Source organism: Chlorocebus sabaeus, chromosome 10 (assembly GCF_047675955.1).
Source record: "Chlorocebus sabaeus isolate Y175 chromosome 10, mChlSab1.0.hap1, whole genome shotgun sequence".
In the NCBI taxonomy this organism is placed as follows: domain Eukaryota; kingdom Metazoa; phylum Chordata; class Mammalia; order Primates; family Cercopithecidae; genus Chlorocebus; species Chlorocebus sabaeus.
The window spans coordinates 109,734,427-109,756,255 of NC_132913.1; the positions used below are offsets into that span (position 1 = coordinate 109,734,427).

At 38.8% G+C, this 21,829-nt stretch overlaps 1 protein-coding gene across 3 annotated transcripts in view; it reads right to left on the reverse strand.

Annotated features, from left to right (window-relative positions):
* PAX3 (paired box 3) overlaps window positions 1-21,829 on the reverse strand; it is a 99,907-nt gene that overhangs the window by 27,537 nt on the left and 50,541 nt on the right. For all 3 annotated transcript variants that reach the window (XM_038001467.2, XM_038001469.2, XM_007966437.3), the window contains exon 5: window positions 5,022-5,227. In XM_038001467.2, the coding sequence (XP_037857395.1) occupies window positions 5,022-5,227 (206 nt within the window). The remainder of the gene's footprint in view (window positions 1-5,021; window positions 5,228-21,829) is intronic.

Consider the following 21,829-nt stretch of genomic DNA (forward strand, 5'->3'; position numbering starts at 1 on the left):
AGTAACTTGCTCAACAAAACACATTTGTCAACTGGGAACCAAACCCATATCATCTGACTCCTAGTTAAATTCTATTTCCCCAGTAACTTTTTTTCTGTCTTCCATTGTCTTGGTGGTAAAAGAGGATGTTACTTGCCTACTTCGTGGGATGCTTCGATGGAATATTTACTAAAACTTTTGCACATCACAAATATCTGGGCCAGGTACAGTGGCTCACACCTGTAATCTCAGCACTTTGGGAGGCTGAAATAGGAGGATTGCTTGATTCCAGGAGTTTGAGATCAGCCTGGGCAACATGGTGAAACTTCATCTCTCCAATACAAAAATTATTTACAAAAAAAATACAAAAATTAGCCGGGTATGGTGGCACAAGCCTGTAGTCCCAGCTACCCAGGAGGCTGAGGCAGGAGGATCATCTGAGCCCAGGAGGCAGAGGTTGCGGTGAGCAGAGATCGCACCACTGTACTCCAGTGTGCTCCAGCTCAGGCAACAGAGTGAGACCCTGTCTCAAAAAAAAATTAATTAATATTTGCAAGTAATTCCTCCCCACAAAACTTTGATGTTTGTCATTACTTGCAGAATATTAATAACAGCTACCCTAATTACAGATGAATTAGGCAAAACATCTTTAAAAAAAAAAAACCCACCTTGTAGTGTTATTATTACTAGGCAAATAGTCATTAGTATACAACAATTCTCACATTGTGTACTCAGATTTGGTTATGATAAACTCAACACAGCTACAGCCTAAATGAATTTATATAAAACACTGACAAAAGCTAAAGTTATTATAGTGTTAGTCCCATCTCTATTTAGAAGAGTGTAGAAATATTTTTCCTCAGGGGGAAAAAAATGAAATGTAGACATGGTTTGGGGTCTGAGGGGTTTTGTGTTTGGTTTTCCCAGGTGCCCCAAATTAAACTAACTCCCACTTTCTGGCTATCACTCAAACTGAGTTGACTTGGCTACTGCTTTCCCAGATCCTCTAAAAACTAAAGGATTTTCTTCTGGCATTTTAATCAGTGATTAACTACTCCCTTCTTTTTCCTGCTGGGTTAAGTAAAAGACCCATATGCTGGGTGTTCTAGGGAATTTGTTAGGCTATAGATCACAGCCGTAGTGCAAGCCATGATGTGTCTCAAGGGAACTAAAGAAGCCATAAGGAATGTCAAGAGTCACCGGGTTAAAGCCACATTAAGACAGCTGTTACGTTAATGAAGGCCCTGCTTCGAAGAGGAGGTCACTATATGGAAAAGTATGAACTACTCTTTATTGGTTTGATCCCATGTCCTCTGAAAGTTAATGGGCCATTATTATTATTATCCTTTGACATTCATTGAGCCAGATGAGAATGCTGGGTGCTGTACAAGCTACATGGGTTTGAAATATATTCTGTCTCCATCCTTAGTTTTGACAAAGGCAGGAATGAAAGAGAGCAACACCGAACACTCCTCAGTTTTCCATCACACTCATTGTCTGATCTCTTTACAATAAATGTTTTGTTTTTTGGTTTTTTGTTTTTTTGGTTTTTTTACTCACATTGAGTTCAGAGCTGATACTTGGCCTATCTTAAAAACAGATCTAGTGCCAGTGGCTCACACCTATAATCTCAACACTTTGGGAAGTCGAGAAGGGAGGATCACTTGAGTCCAGGAGCTCGAGAGCAACCTGAGCAACATAGCAAGACCCCATTTCTACAAAAAAAAAGAAAAATAATTAGCCAGACATAGTGGCACACACTTGTAGACCCAGCTACTTTGGAAGCTGAGGCGGAAGAATCACTTGAGCTTGGAAGATCGAGGCTAAACAGTGAGCCATGATTAAGCCACTGTACTCCAGGCTGGGCAACAAAGTGAGACTCCGTCTCAAAAAAACAAAAAACAAAAAACCAGATCTAGTAGGTGGGCTTGGCCAGTTACAGAGGACAGGTACCAAATCCTGAAATATAGTGGCCACTTAAAAGACACATGATTGGACCTCACCTAACATTTGCAGGTAATCACAGAACTATAATAAAAGCAAAGTAGATTTGAAACATATTATTTACAACCTTGTTATCTATAATATTATACTATTATAATATGATTTAATTTGTCTGCCCATTTGATTGAGATACAGAGTTTTTCTCCCTACTGCACAGAAATGACCTCCATTAACCACAAATCATGTTATATTAATATGCATATTAATATCATTACATTGACATAGTAATATTAATGGTATGTTAATATAATATTTATATAGTAGTATGTTACATAATATTACTATATCAGTACTGTATTAAAATGTTTTTCTATTAAAATATTATAATTTAGTTAATAAAGGTTATTTCTGCACTGTGCGGTGGAGAGAAACACTGTTTCCCAATGATAATACGTTTCCTAACTTTAAAACATCACCCTGTGAACCTTGGTGTATCTACAACTCTTCCTTTCACTCACCTTCCTCCCCACTTCTAGATTACACAATCAGTTGCCCATTCTACCTCTGAATACCTTCACCACCATCTCTTCCTTGCCATTCCCACTGCCACTACCTATCTCATGCCATAGCCCCCACTCCCTGTCACAGCAAATGTGAGCTCACTAGCCTGAAACCCAAGACCTCCACAGGATGTCTTCAACCTAGCTACCAAACCCCATTTCTTCCACCACCCTACCACTCCTTACATTCTAATCCAACTAACTGTTCTCCCAATATGACTAGAGTGAAAATGAAAGGTCATCTTACGTGTAACCCACCACTTCTACCTCTCTGTGCCTCTGCTCATATAATTCCCTATTACTAATATACTCTCCTTATGCAACTGGTCCAGTGAATATCTATCTAGCCTGGAAAGTTCATCTGCCCTCTGGGCCCAGCACAATGGCTCATGACTATAATCCCAGCCCTTTGGGAAGCCAGGTCAAGTGGATCGCTCGAAACTGGGAGTTCAAGAACAGCCTGGGCAACGTGGCAAAATCCCATCTCTACAAAAAATTATCCAGGCATAGTGGCATGCACCTGAAGTCCCAACTATCTGGGAGGCTGAGGTGGGAGGATCACCTGAGCTCAGGAGGTGGAGGCTGCAGTGAGCTGTGATCGTACCACTATACTCCAACCTGGGCTACAGAATGAGACTCTGTCTCTAAAAAAAAAAATTAAATCTGCCTTCCTCATATACCTCTCTTCATTCCTTCAGGATCTCATCCCTTGAGTTCGTGTCCTTTGCAGGGACATTTATGAAGCTGGAAAAACCATCATTCTCAACAAACTAACACAGGAACAGAAAACCAAACACTGCATGTTCTCACTTATAAGTGGGAGTTGAACAATGAGAACACATGGACACAGGGAGGGGAAAATCACACACCAGGGCCTATTGGGGGTGGGGGGTTAGGGGAGGGATAGCATTAGGAGAAATATCTAATGTAGATGACAGGTTGATGGGTGTAACAAACAACCACGGCATGTGTTATACCTATGTAACAAACCTGCCTGTTCTGCACAAGTATCCCAGAACTTAAAGTATAATTTAAAAAAAAAAAGGGGGGGGCACGGTGGCTCATGCCTGTAATCTTAGCACTTTGGGAGGCCAAGGCGGCCAGATCACGAGGTCAGGAGTTCGAGACCAGCCTGACCAACATGGTGAAATCCCACCTCTACTAAAAATACAAAAACTAGCCGGGCCTGGTGGCATGCAACTGTAATTCCAGCTACTCAGGAGGCTGAGGCAGGAGAATCGCTTGAACTCAGAAGGCAGAGGTTGCAGTGAGCTGAGGTTGCACCACTGCACTCTAGCCTGCGTGATTGAGCGAGACTCCATCTAAAAAAAAGAAAAAACCTTATCCTTTCCTCTTCTCAACTCCCATTGCACTTTTTCTCTTTCTGCACTTATCACGACTGTGTTATTTTTAAATTATTTGTATGTTTACTTTTTTACCTTTCTTAGATTGCAGCTGTTTGAGAGACTTAATTGATCTTAGCATTCCTCAACTTTCCTAGCACTATGATGACTATGTGGAAGTTTGAAGAAAACAATCTCTCTGACTGAGCTCTGCAACCTGGAAGAGGCTACTTCTGTAACATTCTGTAATAGGAGAGTTAATTAGCTGCATCTATGAACATGTTGATCAATCTAGGGACCATGTCAACTGACTAGTTCACTGCTGAGTCCCCAGCCTGCAAGTTAAGAATCTGGAAACAACACACAATATTTGCAAACAAGGTAACTTAACTTCTAGGGTGGTGAGGAGTTCCACAATACCCTAAGATATCTGCCATCTTTCAAACCCTGTTTTACTAACTCCAGGGGAAAGTTCCTCATTAATGATGAAAACATTATTCTATACTCGATAGAAACATATTACATCTAAGTAGCCTTTCCGGAAGGTTCAGAGCGCCTCTAAGAGTTCAAAAGATAATTCAACATGTTCTTTAAGTAGCATAATTACTTGAAATTCTTCTTAATTATAAAATCCTTAAAGGAAGGAATTTCACGTTATGCACCTTTGCACATTTTCACAATTGAAAGGTCACAGAGATAAAGCGTATGGGATCCAATTATCTCTAGACTCACTTTGCAGCTATGCCACCTTGGGCAGTTACTTATATAGTCCAAGTCTCAGTTTCCTTATTTGTAAATGGAGAGTAGCAATCATAGAACCCACCTAGGATTTTAATAATGATTCAATGGGTTAATTCATGTGAAGCACTTAAAATAGTGCCTGGGACAGAGTAACCACTCAAAATTTATTTGCTCTTGCTTGTGTATCACCCCCAAAGTCCATAGAGTGTTGGTGTACAATAAGGATTCCTGAAATGTTGAGTAAGTCACGTGAAGTAGTGGACTTCTGTGTGTCATAAATGATACAGTTGTATTCCTTCAGTAATAATCATCAAAGTCTTAACAATATGCATCCCTAGTAAAGGGCCATTCCTAATATATTTTTGGCAGGGGTTGACATATGTTTTAGATGAGAAGATGCTTGTTTGTTTCCTGTCTGGACTAAAGTAGGACACAGAGGTTTGGGCAACAGTACCTGTACTCGGGCCTCGGTGAGCTTTGCCCTCTGGGCCAGTTCCTCCCTAGTATAAATGTCAGGGTAATGAGTTCTCTCAAAAGCACGCTCCAGTTCCTCCAGCTGTTCTGCTGTGAAGGTGGTTCGGCTTCTGCGCTGTTTCCTCTTTAGTGGTAAATCTGGTTCAGAGTCAATATCAGAGCCTTCATCTGATTGGGGTGCTGAGGCTAAAAGCACAGAAGAAAAAAACATCATAAAATGTGAATCAAAAAAATAAAACTGAGATTGAATCCAAGTTCTCTCTCCAACTGCAAGACCTCTTTACCGTGGTCCTTATACCAAAAGTAAAATAAATGTGGATCAAAAAATAAGTCTAACCAACCCATAATAATCTAAATCCTGGTCTACGGTGCATTCCCAATGTCTTCCATGGACACCAAGCACCCCCTGCCACTGCAGTCCTGCATAATTAAATAATATTTAATCTCTTCCCCTACTCTATCTTTCTGCCCCCTAGGCAGAAATAATTGCTCATTGCATCTGTCATTCTAGGCCAATTATGAGCTCTTAGAAAATAGGGACAGGCCTTACTCCATTTGTATGGTCCTATGCTTACTACTTAATGGGTGCTTCCTTCGTGTCTAATGAATGAATCACATTGAGTTTTGTTTCTGATAAATTTTCACCACCCTTTACACCAGGAAATCTGTTCAATGTGATTTTTAAAAATTTCCCAAACTTGACTTAGTACCTAAGAAACCAGTAACAGTAAACTATTCCCAGATTCCTATATGTTTATAGACTCCACTGCTCTTACAAAAAAAAAGTATATTTAAATCTAGTATCTTATTACCAGATATGGGGAAATGCTTTAAAGAAAATACACATACTAGGCCGGGCATGGTGGCTCAAGCCTGTAATCCCAGCACTCTGGGAGGCCGAGACGGGCGGATCACGAGGTCAGGAGATTGAGACCATCCTGGCTAACACGGTGAAACCCCGTCTCTACTAAAAAATACAAAAAACTAGCCGGGCGAGGTGGCGGGCACCTGTAGTCCCAGCCACTCGGGAGCCTGAGGCAGGAGAATGGTGTGAACCCGGGAGGCGGAGCTTGCAGTGAGCTGAGATCCGGCCACTGCACTCCAGCACGGGCGACAGAGCGAGACTCCGTCTCAAAAAAAAAAAAAAAAAAAAGAAAAGAAAAAAAAGAAAATACACATACTATGAAAATGTAAATCTCTAGAACTGACTTGAGAAGAAGCAGGCAAGCATTGTCTTGTGAACTGTCCCTAAACTAAAGTTTAGAGTCTGGGACTCTGCTGAATAGGCGGGCATCTGTCCAGGACAGCTGCTTTATTTAAGAAACCCAATGCAAAAAAAAAAGTATGATCCCTTTTGTAAAAAAAAAAAATATAACAAGTTTCAAGAAGGCAACAACAGATCATTAACCCAATCCCAGGGCCATTCTGAGTGTGTGGCCCTGAGCAACTGCATAAGACAAAAATGCCCCTGAAGCCTCTCTGTGGTGGTCTAACACACACAAAGCTTGTGTGTGTTTGCCTGTACTCATATGTGGAAGGGAACTTCAAAATTGAGTGGCCCCGTACATGGGCAAGAGAAGTAGGAACTGGGAAATTAGATAGAAATTACGTTAATGACACATTATGGTTAGTACTCCTGTAAGAACTGGGTCTGAATCTGTGGCTGCAACTACCAAAGCCTGGGCATGAGTGGTTCCATTTTTCAGGCCAGAATTTGATGAGGGCAGGGGTGGAGCAGGCATTTTCCCTGTTTCTGCTAAGAATGCATTAGGGATCCCACAGCAAAGTGAACCCTTACAGTAATAGAGTAACACCGGCTATAGAGGGTTCTGCAGTGTGAGAGAGAATGCATCAGACCGGGGCTCTGGGCAGGGACAGCAGCCCTCTCTCAAGATCCCAGATACTGGTGTAGTGGGCAAAGGTCTGTCAAAGGGTTATCAGGCCACAGACCCTGAGCCTAGAGGGGGAACCAGAGCAGTCTGGCTCTTGAACACATCCAAATGTACTCTGAAAATTCTCCCAAATAACTAAGGGATCCTGTAAAGAAGGGGCCAAGGTTACTGTCAGCAAATGCAACAGTAATCCAGAAAATTGTAGATTGTTAATGTCAATGTTACACTAACTCATTTGCACCATCAGGTTGATAGGACCTGGGGAAATGAAGGTGGTGCTAGAAGCAATGTGAAAATGTGTAAGTCCTATACTTCTAATTCTCTTTTATCTTAAATTCCAACTTAACTCTGCCCTACAGAAATCTAAAATTTCATTATATTTCAGTAGAAATTTTAAACTGCCCCAAATAGTATACATCCAAAATGAACCCATAAATATGATTTTCAGTTTTCTAACATTTTAATACTTCCATACTTTATTTACATCTAAACATTATGAAACTAAGAGGTAAAAGAGTAAATTAATAGTGTATGTGATAATTTTTTTAAATATACCTGAAAACAAATACATGTGCATAAAACAAGAGAAGTATTATATATAATGCATCTAATGCGTGTTAGGTATTACTTTTGATTTTTCAATTATCTAATTTAATATGAAATTGTTTCATTTAACATAAATCTTATGTTAGGATATTTTACTATTAAAGAAAGAAAACTAGACTTTCTCCAGCTATGGCAATATTTTAAAGGACTATTAACATGCTAAAAAATATGCCATGCATTGCATTATAAGCTCCAAAAGCTCCCAATGCAACTTATATTCGTGTATGATTGATAAATGTAAGCTAAACTAAATGAGCAATAATTTGTGCTGAGTCATAGAGCAGTGTTTCATAAGCTTTTGGAGCAGTAGGATCACCTGGAGGGCTTGGTAAAACATAGACTGGTGGCTCCCTGTCCATGGTTTCGATTCAGTAGATCTCAGGTGGGCTCCAAGAGTTTGCACATCTAACACATTCTCAGGTGATTGATGTTGATTCTACTGACCCCAGACAACACTGAGAAGCACCTCTATAGAATACTCTAGATTAATTCTTGCCACTCTCAAAATGTTCAACTCTATAAAATACATCTGCCACAATTAACTGAAAAAGACACTCCTACATATATATTTTTAAATTGTGAACAATATGCTCCCTAAAAAACAAATTATATATTCCCCTAAGAAAACAAATTTCCATAAAATATTTTCCTTCCGTGTTTCCAGTTTCTAACCTTTTTTTCCAAAGTGAATTCAGGTGAAACACTCAGTAGCATTTAAAGACTGACCAAAAGCTTCCTCTGCCCAAGAGAACCCTAAATCTTTGCTTGCACATTCTCTTACTATGATCCCATTAGGATAATAGTATGTGGAAATTTTCATGTTTCCTTTGGGAGTCTCTGGGGTTATTAAATTCTTTCAAGTAAATATGATGTGCCATGCACTGTCAGGTCAATTAATCAAAATCATCTCTGGTTTCTGAAGAAAAAGACTGGTTAGATTTACAAGCACCAGCGAGAATTAATCCTGAGGGTCAAGACCACGATGTTTCACCTTAACAATCAACATCCCCCAGAATATAAACTGGGTGAGCTCAAAGCCCTTCTCTGCCTTGTTCACTGCTGGAACCCTTAGAACACAGTAGGAGCTCAATAAGGACACCTTGAATGAATGCCAAGTGTGGGACAAATTTCAGATTTGCTCCAACACTGATTTATTTGCCACTGTTTTACATCTTTATTTTTAAAATGGAAATTCTTCTCTTAGGACATCTCCCAACATCTATTCAGATGGGCTTTGGAAGTCTGTGAGGCCTCAACAATCACTTTGAATGTTTAGCAGGTATTTGTATACCTGCATTGTTTGGAAGAATGATTACTAATTTTTTCAGAGGTTTGTGGGTTTTTTAAAAGATGAAAACTAGCATAGCTAGTAATGTAAAAGCCTCAGAATTTGGGGCAGTACAGCTGTCAAATGGGAATACAGGTATCCTAAGGTGAGTTCAGGGAGGACAGAAACTTCCAGTGGAGGAGAAGGGCAAAAACTCCCTTGATCCTGACTTTCAGTATAAATATAGGCCATGAAAGCAGGGCCTGGTGATTCTTTAAAATAAAAAAAAGTCTCAGAATTTAAGAGTTCAATAGGACAGCCGTTACCACCAAAAATAAAACTCTCTTTAACAAGCTTACAAATCACTACTCTTACTTCCAGACTGTTTATTCAAAAGCAATGGAAAGGTTGCCTCTAACTGGGAAAACCACCATATAGCATAATTTCAGAAGATGTTGAGGAAATGATTTGCCTGATTTTTCGGCTGGAAACTTAGAGAAACCAGATAATTTTTGGCAATATGAAGCCACAATCTTACAAGTTAATTCTAACTTTTCCCCATCTGTAAACCCCAAAGGGATGTGGGCTTTAAAATATGTAAAGTCAGCAACCCAAAATTAATCTGCCAGCTAGGAAAAACTAGCTATTTCTAAACATGGAAATACTACTATTTCTTATATCATTCAATAGAAATAAAATTTGTTTGTATAGTACTTGATTCATAATGATCACCTCAATTTGATTCATTTCATTTTTGTTTGTTTGTTTGTTTGTTTTAGAGACAGGGTCTTGCTGTATTGCCCAGGCTGGTCTTAAACTCCTGGGCTCTAGCAGTCTTCCCACCCCAGCCTCCCAAATAGCTGGGACTACAGACTCACACCACCTGGCAGAATCATCCAGTTTTTAGCAAGAACAAATCTAAAACTTAAATCCCATTTTAAGAGCACATAGGAGGCTCATTTTGTTGGATTTCATCTATTTTACATACTCAGTTTTACTTAGGCTACTAGAACCAATTGGATACTAGATACCAAGAATCTAATTCTAAATATCACATGGAAAGTAAAAACAAAGCTTTCTTTCAGGAAGCTTAATAGAAAGAAATCATATCTTTTTTCTGTGTGGAATATTTAATTCTATGATTTGGAAACCACAGATGTGTTAGCAGGACAGTTGTATAAATGGGTTAACAAATTGCCAGGATACAGCAATTAAATATAAAGTCTTTGGACTATTACTACTGTACAACTTTAATATTAAGGGAATATTTTAAATTACACTTAAGTTGCTCAATCGTATTTTACAGACGCCTTCACAAAGAAGATTTCCTTTATTATTAGAGATATTGTTCCCAAATTTGAAATTCCAGAATAGATGTCATAAGAAAATCCATATCAATACATCATGCACAGCATTCTAAATGGAAACTTCATTGCTTTAAATTGCCAAAAAAAAAAAAAAAATTGCAGATTTTATCCCAATCTATATTGTTATCAGATTTAGAAATTCTTGACTCTATTATTAAAACCCCTTTACAATCCATTATCTGGTTTATCCATTAGTTTAACTCAATGTCACCAATGACCCTAGAGCAATGCTTTCCAGGAAAATGAAGATTTCTCTCCCTTCCCCCTTAACTACACAACCACCCTAGGAATTAGGTACTTATCCCACTGTACAGAAAAAGGAAACTGAGACTCCAAGAGGTTGTTCAGGTCATACATATAAGGAAACTGGAATTTGACCCAGGTCTGTGGGACTTCAGAGGACATGCTTGCTGGCTTGCTTCTAGCTTGGAGTATCTTAAATGAGTGTTGAGTCTTTTATCACACACACACATACACACACACAATTCTTTTGTAGAGGAATAACAGAAATGAACGAAAACAGGAACTGAAATATCAGTCACTTAGCTAATCGCCACTATTGCTACCATTTATCCCAAATTTTCAAAAACTGCCTGAATAAAATGAAATCCACAGAACTACTAGAGTTGGATCAATATTATACACCAATCCAAATGGTTTTCCAGTGGATTCAATTCGACAAACATTTATTGAAATCTTTATATGCTTCCAAGGTATAGTTTTTAAACAACGATAAGAAATAAATCAACTTTGTCAAGATATTAAATGGATTTAAGAAATCAAAGTAGTTAATCTGACCATTTGCAGTCTCTACTAAGAACCATCACAGACCATTGATATCTAGGGTCAGTCTGGAACCTACTAATAATAAGAAGCAGGTGAATTGATTATTCATTTTATATCTTTATTAAAGCTTTATTTTAGTATTTTGTATTACAATGAATGTAACAAAAATATATCAAGAGCTAAAATGGTCTTCTGAAGCAAAAGTGCAGGAAGGAATAACTGGAAACATATCAGGATATTCTCAGGTTATTCAGCAGAAACTCTAGTGTGATCACTGGAAAGTATCACCTCTCACTGAAGTATTTCAACTCTGTGCTTTGTAAGAAAGTTCAATCTCAAGCTAATTTTAGATACGGGAGCCCAATTTTTAGTTATCCTAATGATCGCACATTAACTCCCAAGATTACACTTGGGAAAATGGACATTGTCAGTAAAAAGAAAGACAGGATCAAGCACAGAGCAACTGTCATACCACACAGGATTACAAACTCTTCCTTCAGAGACAAATCAAACTGGGAGGAGAAGGCAAAAGTATTACCACCAGCGGGCTAACCATGAAGTTTAATTAAAGAAGGAATTACAGAATTAGAGAGTATGTCTTTGTCCGTTAGCCCCTTGTGACCTCCTCTGTAGCCTCGGGAAATATTTCATCCTAGTTAACACTATTATACATGAAATCTTGCCTCAATTTTATAGGGATTTAGTCATGTGGAATTCTATAATTATTGGTGTTCAGACAAATATAATTCAGAGATGGGAGACAGGCAAAAAATGGAGAAACAACATAATTCACAAGCATGAATTTGGTACATTGTCTTTCTTCTCAGCAAGACGTTTCATTTGAATAATTAAAGAATCAAAACATGACAACCATTTAAACTCTATGTTTGCCCTAGATATAATACAATGGGATTTACAGACACCAGAGGAGGTGGGGGGATCTCTGGAGGCTGAACTTCCTAGTCATAGTTTATTTACTGTAAGATGGCCTCATACCAAACCCGATGGTCTTTTCGTCGGTTTTAATCTTTCTGAGCTAGACTTGTCAGCACTTTTACTCCCAGCTGTGTTTCACTGATAAAAGAACAAGATAAAAATAAGAATCCTGCCTGAGAGCTCCATGAAGCCTTTTTATACTGCAAGTCTGATCACTTAAGGGTATTTCACAAGTATATTCCAGAAGGTCTTTAACAGGTCAACTCGAAGTTTGATGCACCTACTTGGCTAATTGCAGAACGTCTCCTGTGCTTGTGAGTTTTGCCATTCAACGTGAAGGGTACAATGGGACAACGAACTGTTTTCTGATCTGAAGTAGCCCTTTTACGCTGAGAAAGATGTGAATGACCTCTCTCGTGTTTACTCGGGTGAAAGTCAGGAGGAGTGAAGCAAGACTGATATTCCCTTGCGGACCCAGAGTAAATGACAAATGACATTTTCCCTTTGTGATCTTTGGGATTTTTGTTGACTTATTTGGAGGCTTTTGTTGGATCCCAAGAAATGGCCTGTGGCTGAGGCCTATTCTACCGATTTCCACGCTCCATCTGTGGAATCCATCAGCAGGGCATTTACCCTCATTCAGGGTTCTGACACCTGCCTGGCAGGGCGCAGGAGACACAAAGAAAGCTGGAGTGGATGAGAAAGGGGAGGTTGGGGTGGTTTTTTTTTTTTTTTTTTTCAAAGAGGGAAGGAGGGGGGAGGTTGAAATGGATACACAGTAGGGGTTAATCCAAGCCAGTTGAGAGACTTCAGCACCTGGAAGCTTCTCTTCCACATTAATTCACAAGCTAAGAAGTAATAGGCGATGTCATTTTTAAAGTATTTTAAAATTGTATATATGTTGAGAAAAGAAAACAGATATGTAGCTGAGAAAAAAAAAACAGAGATTTAAAATAAAATTCTAACGTGCAGCTAGAACTATACATTGTGTAACTATCAAGCCATACATTGAACTTTCCGGAATTCTTAACCCAGAAGTAAGGTCCGAGTAATTGTTATTTTGATAAACAATTGTTAGTTGATAAACTAGGAGGGAGGGTTTATAACCTGTTCAATGGTCTATTCGGTGGTGGGGGTGAGGGGTAGGTAAAGGGGTCTTGTTTTGTTTTTAGTCCCTCTATGATTTCTCCCCGAAATGTGCCAGCAAAAGACTCTTTAGCAAGTGTGAAAAAAAAAAAAAATAGAATTTTTGGCAAGGATATGCTGGATTTTCTTGAGCAAAGGTTCTTTCAAGAACACTAAATCTAATTAAGACCCTCCAACCATTTACCTACTCTTGTTCCTGCCCAGCAGTCCCCCATTTTTTGGCCGGGGGAAAGTAACGCTATTCCCCTCCCTCCTGACCCAAGCCCTTCCCTCGGAAGCTGCCGTCTCACAGCACGAGGTCATTAGAAGGAAAATAAGCTCCTGCCAGGTTGGGGCTAATCAAAATAGCACAAATAAACCCTGACACTGAACAACTCCCTGAGTGCCTGCTGCCCTGGGAGGAGAGTACAGATTGGTTATGAATATGGCTGGCCACGGGGACAGTCCAGGAGGGCCTGGCCGTGTGCTCCGTTGCTCCGGAGTTATTTTTAATGCACAACATGCACCACTGGGTGTTTATTTAAGATAAGGGCTGACAAGCAGAGGCTGGCAGCATGGCAAGCTGCCTCTGAAGCACTGAACTGCGCATCCCCAAAGCCCCCCAGCATCCTAAGCTTCCCAGAATGTGAGGTTTCAGGTGTGTGCAGGATTTCTATCCACATTTCCTTGAGAAAACTTTCTCTGGATGGAGTTCTCTCTCAAGCCACCACCTGACCATTGGTCATCGAAAAGGCCTCCTTTTTAACAGCAGCAGCAAACAAAAAGCCTTATTTCTCCTTCATTCATTCATGCAGCCCTGCTAGTGATTATTTTTAGTAGCTGTATTCACTGGTGTGTTTATGTAAAACCATGCTTGGGTCTTTTTCAACCACTCGTACAAGCAACATTTTGCTTAAAAGAGCCACAGAATACCCACCAATCCGTATCTGTTTAAGCAACTCCTTTCAAAGGCTTAAAGTGAAGGAGGAATTCATTGTTGGCTTGAGAACCCTAACACTGACCCAAATTAGCCCGGTGGCTTCTTAACCCCCTTATTTTGAGGTATGTGTGTATCTGTGTGTAACAAGAATTCCTTTTACAACACGAACGAGATCTCCCTTTCCTACAGTCCCCTGCAAAAGACTTCTATTTGCAATTGTTTTTAATAGCTTTTTAAAATGCCATGGTCACCACGACCAAAGCATTTCAAAGAGAAAAAGAGAGGAAAGTCCACAAGAAAATGTGTCCTTATTCAATTAGGAAAACTGATTAGTTAACTAATTAATCAGCTAACAGCGTTCTAAGAATAGTCCCCCATGATAAGAACTTTCTCCCCACCCAAGAGCTTAAAAGTCAGCCATAATTAAAATTAAGAGCCACGACTGCTATCTATAGTAAGGCTCCATGTCTCTAAAAGCAGTAAGCTAAGTTCTAGTTTACTGGGATTGGATGGCAAGGAGCGCAGAAAGGTAATTTGCACACTGAAGGGGAACAGGAAAACAGTAGTTCTCGTGAAAGGAAAAGGGCCAAGTGACTTTTATTTACAATTGCCAAGAGAGAGGCCATTATTGACCATATGTGCCACAATTGCCCTCTTATCGCGGGCTGGCCATCACGTCCTTTGGGAGCTGTTAATGAACTGGGTAATTGAGCTGCTGACATGTGTTACCAAAACAAAACAATAGGAAGAAGAGACAAATGAACATTTTATTTGCCAATCAGAGTAGGTTCAGCTTTTCACGGAGCTGCCGCTAAGTAACTGACTGAATACATAAAACAGTGCGTTGAAAGCAAGCAGATGCAGGCACAATAATAGTTAACTGACAGCTTATGGCCCATCTGTGCTTAACATTTTGTTAAAGAAATTACTTGACTTGCTAAAGAGACAAATCATACAGCTGCCCCGAGTGCTGCATTATAAGAGATAAATCATTAGCTAAACTGTTTCATGCTTAAAATGACAATGCTTATTAACAGTTATGTTGGGACATTTTGTCAGCACAGCTTGACACAGTTATTACTTACTAGAAATGTGACAACTCGTAGATATTCAATGGAATTGAGTCAGAATGAAAGAACACTGCAAACAATTTGAAAGAACAATGGGCGTTTTTAATCTCTCACAATTAAGTATGCATTTCTAAGATGTTATAAATGAAAATAATTAACTCTATGAAATAGGACATAAGATCGTGTTCCCTGTAGTAATTATATACCTTTCTGCAATTTACATCTTACTTATTCAAAACTGCAGAATTTTAGAAATGCTCTCATTCTGGGTTGATTACCATGACAGAACAAAATCAGTGATCGAACAAAAAATAAGCAGATTAAAGTAATTGTTTCTAGCCATTTCATTTTTTCAACATACCTTCTTCCTTCGGAAAAAAAAATATTTCTTTAACAGGGAAAGAAAAACCATGTTGCAAGACTAGTTTTATGAGGGGATTTCACTTATGTTTTTGTTACTATAACCGAATTGGAACCACGTTTTTTGATACAAGTGTGTTTCATCCATTGAACAACTTACTTCTGAAGTCATAGCTATGTAAACTGGTTACCTAGAGGCAGAACACAGATCTCTCAAAGCCCTTCTTGTGATGGACTTTTTACCATTATGGACAAAATTAACTTAATAATAATAATTATGATATAAGAAAAGCAGCTACTTACTGACCTGCTAACAGCTTCCTCCACCCAATCCCTGCTCCCTGCGAAGTCCTTGCTGTGCATTTTCTTTCACCTTTAACAAAACCCTCTTTGGAGGGGTATTGTCATCCCCATCTTACAGATGGGCAAAATGAGGCAAAAAAGAGTGATGTTACCTACCTGATTCATGAGAATTCAGAGAGGCTACCCTAATATAAAATCGTATCAGCATTGTCATTTGAGGAATAGGATTGATGAGGGTTGAAAGAAAAACTGTGGCCAATATCTTCACTTCTTTCTTCCTGATCCACTGAGCTAGGACTCAGATATCACAACCCTGTAAATCAGTTGTGAAAACATAAGCATAAAAGGTAAGTAATACTTTCAGTGGTGGTTGGTGTAGGTGGAAATTATGTTCTATACAGTTACCAAGAAAGAACTCTGCTTATGAAATCCAAACTTTAGCTGTCTTTACAGAACTTTAAATGAGACCTGAGTGTTCAATAAGGCTCATGACATAATTGACCAAGACAAAGTACTTTGCCTTCACCCTTATTTTCCACTATCAAATATGTTTGCTATTGTGTGCATACATTCATTAAAAGTCAACAAATAAACTAAGATTCAATGTGTAAAGGAGAGAATAAGTTAGTTACATACAGAGCCTCTTGGAGCAGGTAGAAAACAAAATAATTCTCCTGTCACCCTTGTTAAGACAAAACTACCCAAAGATACACAAAACCTGAACAGCTTTATCCACAATGAAACTTTGCCAAGATTAGCATGACACGAGATGTTTGGAAAATAAAATAAAGGCAGATTTTAGAAGAAAGTTAAATACTACACTTTTTTTGTGCCAAAGCCTGTGCGAAGAGGTAAGAAGATAAATGAGTAGAGAATTGAAAATGCCAAGACAAAGAATTTACAAAATTGCAGAATCCTTGAAAGGAACCCTAAGCCAATCCCTTCATTATACAGATGAAGCCCAGAGAGAGCAAGTGAGGTTATCTCAAATGATACATCATGCAATAAACATTTATTAAATGCCTGAGATGTGGCTGATATTGTCCTTGGCACCAGGAATGCAAATATGAAAAATATATGGAGGCTAAACTCAAAAAGTAAAACTCCCATTCCAGTACTCTTTCCACTAAGGCAAAAGAAAGTGTCAGTATACATAGGAGTTAATCTAGTCATGCCCTGTGGCAACAGAAAGATTAAATGGCCTGTCAAAGCTGAAAAACCTAGATATGCTATTTACTAAAAAACAGAGCCATAGATTCTGTAATCTTTAGTATAAAGATCAAAATAATACATAAATGCTTTTAATGACACTTCCCATATGGCATTTCAAGATTGTTTCTTTGCTTCCCATCTTCTCTTGGGTTCTATAAAAAAGAAAAAGGGTAGCACAGGAAGCTTGTTTTGAAAATCCAAATCTTATCTGGGTCAATTACTGCTTGTTGGAAGATAGAAAGAGGCAATAACTGAACATAAGAGAAAACTCTTTTCCTGGAGGCAATGGAGAAGGGTGAGCTTAATCCTTGCTGGCAAAGGAATTAGCAGCAACATCAAGGTCATCATCAGAAATCATGCTTGGGATACCTACTGTGCAAGAAGTACTTCCCTAGCGGCTGTGAAGAGGGGATAATGAATGAGAAGAGAGTGTGATTCTTCCCCTTCATCATGCAAAAGTATAAGTGTCCTGTCTAGAAGGTGGTCATTCAGATTAGTGTCACATCCCACCAATGGACCTAGGGGAGGAATTGGCAAACCAGTCAAAATGACTAAATAGATGATGTAAATGATTTATCACCAGCCTTAGGTAGGGACAGCTGCTTTTTGAAATTTTTGTCTTCTTTTTGTGTCTAAGCAACAGTTGCCATTGAACTTACAAGACGTGATATCAAAGGTCTGGGCAAAGGAAGTTTCATGTCATGGTGACGTGTCCTACAGCTTAGGAGAGAGGCCAAACTACTTCAAATACCTAATTGGCCACTTCGTCTCTGATTTGGGACAAGCTTATTAACCCTCTGAATCAGTTTTCTCATCAGCAAAGTAGGATTTAAAACATCTGCTGCAAAGACCAGTTTTTAAGGAAAGGAGGTAGTTTGCAAAACATAATACAATTCCTGACACACAATTCATCCTCAGCAAATGTTACCCCCTCTGTACCTATTCCCCTTCTTGTTAACCAGTCCTACCAGGCATAAAGGAATAGCATGAGAAGAAAGTTAGCTACATCCTAAGACTGAGAGAGAAAAATCGCCACCAAAGCTTTGTAGGTATTTGTAGAAGTTCCCAAATGTGTACAATAAGCATGATCCAATCTCCATCAGCTTCCTCTTCAGAAGAACCTGCCCATAGTTGGACAGTATATTGTTCACCAAAAAGGAAAAAAAAAAAAAAAGATATTCAGCTCTTGCTCATTCCCAATTCCCTTAAATATCCAAAATGAAGATCAAAGTTACTCAACTTCACCTAGCCCAGGACCTGTATCTGTACTGTGGGATCAAAAATTAGGCCGAGTGTGGTGGTGTATGCCAGTAATCTCAGCACTTTGAGAGGCTGAGGTGGGCAGATCACTTGAGGCCACAGGTATGAAACCAGCCCGGCCAAAGTGGCAAAATCCTGTCTCTAATGAAAATACAAAAATTAGCCGGATATGATGGTGCACGCCTGTGATCCCAGCTATTCAGGAGGCTGAAGCACGAGAATCACTTGAACCCGGGAGGCAGAGGTTGCAATGAGCTGAGATCATGCCACTGCACTCCAGCCTGGACAACAGAATGAGACTGTCTCAAAAAAAAAAGAAAAAGAAAAGAAGTAGAATAAAATTAAGGTAGCTATGAAAGTAAATAAATTCAGTGCTCCCAAATACCTCCGGGCCTAAACAAGAAGGCTGAGCTTAACAAAAATCAGGCAACCAGCCTAAAAGAAATTAAGCATATGCCAACATTTAGTTTGATTTTCATGGGGAAAAACTGAGTATGTTTGCTTGGAGGCAAATTCTTGTCTTCTCTATCTCTATTGATATGGATCTGCATAGGCAAAATGCAGTAGAATTGTGAGCAATTCACCATCTGATCATTTTTATCAGTGTCCACAACCAGTGTGAACAGGTCAGGTACCCAACATCAGAAAAAACAAGAATGTCTTCAGTAGCAAGTTTCTGCACGAATTATTGGACAACTGCCTTTCCTTTCCACATTGCCTTTTCAGGGACAATCTTGCAGAACTGGAGGAAAATTAATTAGGAAGTGCTATGTGGGAGAGAGTAAAGGAGGGGAGGAGAGAAGAGAAAATCACCAAAGAGAATAAAAGAGGGGAGAAAGAAGAGAAGAGAGGTCAGGCACTGTGGCTCACGCCTGCAATCCCAGCACTTTGGGAGGCCAAGGCAAGTGGATCACCTGAGGTCAGGAGTTTGAGAACAGCCTAGCCAACATGGTGAAACCCTATCTTTACTAAAAATACAAAAAAAAAAAAAAAAAATTAGCTGGGCCTGGTGGTGCACACCCACTTTGATTACACCCATGGTGATGTAATCCCACTTACTCTGGAGGCTAAAGCAGGAGAATCACTTGAACTCTGGAGGCAGAGGTTGCAGTGAGCTGAGATCATGCCACTGCACTCCCGCCTGGGTGACAGAGCGAGACTCTGTCTCAAAGAGAGAGAGAGGATCAACTTTCCTTTCTAGCAAAGAAGGATAGACAATAAAGCAATCGGCAGTTTCAGAGTCAATGGGTTCATCACAACCACTTTTTTCCCCAAAAGTCTCCTCTGACAAGCCTTTCTGAGTTAGGAAAGCCTGCTCTGAGGGACTGAAGTTGAGGCTGAGGGTCTGACAATGTGTCCTAATCCCTGGCAGCTTTAAATAAATTAAAGCTTTTCCTGGGTAAAAACCAAAAGTAGTCCCACCCATTCTTCCCACCCACACCAGCCCGTGGTTTTAACTGGAAATCATCCCATCACTATGTCAAGACAGATGCCAACATTTAAAGAAACTACTGCCAATTCAGTTCAAACTCAAGCTCATTCTTCACCACCCAATTTACATGTTTGTTCCTAAGAAAAGTTTTTTGGGCAAAATATGTTTCTTATTTCATTGTACTTTTTTGTTTTCATACTATAAAAGTACATTACATTATAAAATAAAATTTGAGCAATGTCTAAAAATAAAAAATAATGCTAGTCCCAGAATCAAAAAGAATTACTATTGATTTTAAATTAGAAAATTAGATTATACAGATGGATGGGTAGATGGATGGATGGATGGATGGATGGATGGATCAATACATCAATAGACAGATATAGATAGACCAAACTCCTTTGCTATGTTTCTTGCCATTCTTTTTTTCTGTGTATATTATTAACAAGTTTTTAAAAACTTTCTTAATTACACATTAAAAACGTAAATAAAACTCTTTCCTCCAGCAAGTTTTCAAGTGAATTTATCTTTGTTATTTTAGCAATAACAAAAGTTGCTTGGTTAATAGTATTGTTTATATTTGAAAATTTAACTTTCTGAAAGTTGTTTTCTGAGATTATAAAGCACTGCTCCTTCTGATTTGTTCATATTTACCTGTGGATGCATTTGGATATGCAGATATGAAAATTTGCCAGTTTCTCTTTATGAGGACTGAGACAAATGCACATATATTCTCATTGTCTTTGTGTAACTCAGGTATCAAATTCATCCAAACAAGCATTGAACCCACTTAAATATCTCTCTTGCTATTCTCACAATAAGTTAGCCACAAGTTTAAGAAAGTTTGTCTACGCCTGGGTCATCAGAGGTTATTGTCCTTACAGACCATCCCCTGCAAGTCCGTGTCATTATTCCTATTCAGGCCTCAATGAAGTAGGAGGGGGCTCTTCAAATACTTCCTTCTTTCTGATAGAAGAAGCTAGAGCAAGGTGAGAGTGTGAATGGCTGAGTGTAAGCCTCTGCACAGAGAGGGTGGCAAGAGAAGAAAACCAGTGGAAGCACAGGAATGCAAATCCCAGGTAACTAACAACGTAACTAAATTGCAGGGAGAAAATTAGAAATAGATCACTTTTTAAAATTTTTTCCCTCTGTTGGTCAGAGATGTTCATGTTTTGTGCTAAATGTGCTGTTTAGCATAGAATTTTAAAACCTAGAAATCACTTTAAATATCAGCAGACAACTCTTTACTCTAGATTTTAAAAATTCAAGAAGCAAAAACTGAGTTTCAGAGGAATGAAATGATACCTTCATCATCAACTGGCTTGGGGGCAAATTAAATTTCAAACCTATATCTCCGAGTTCTAAATTCTGGCCGTTTTCACTTTATCACATGATCAACTCATTATTTTCTGTGGATCTGTAGGTGAATTTACTCCTATTTTCTGATGGTAGCTAGAGTCCTCCTACCACCAACAGACTCACTGAATCTGAAAATTAGTGGAATGAGGTGAACTCATAATTGGGCCCAGACAGGAAAAAAAAAAAATTTGTTTTAGTATCTTAACCATTCTATTTACATCTAACCATTATATAATGCTGTTTTCTGATTCTTGAATTCTCACTATATCTCATAATGTCTACTTTATTACGTCTTTATAACTACTATGTGAGTTGGATATTATCTTTGTTTTTAAAATGATATTGATAAAAGAATTTGCCCAAAGTCTCAGCAGGTCAATTAGATGTCAGGGATTCAAAGATAATCATCAGTCTTCCCTCTAAATATGCATAAAAATGTCCTCTGGATCATTTACTGTTTAGTATTATTCACAAATTTTCTTTCACTCAATAACATGTATATTCAAATACTGATTAAAAACCAATTTTATAAGAAATAATGATTAATAAATTTCAAAGTAAATTAGCTATAAAATACAGAAAACTAATAATTAATGTGAAATTGAACCTGTACACAAAAACCTGCTAGGAACTCACTTTATGGAATTTAAAGTGTTCATTAGAGTGGAACAAAACTACTTCCCAGAATCTCATGTGCTTGCCAAAATGGACCAACTGTTTGTCATAACTTGACTTTCTCACTGTCTGTGCTACCTTGAATACCTTTCTGCACATCGTCACACAGTGTCACATGAAGATCTCAAAGCCCAGTTGCACAAAGCATTCACTGAACCTTGCAGCCATCAATACCCCTCCCTTCTCTGTACTGCAAGA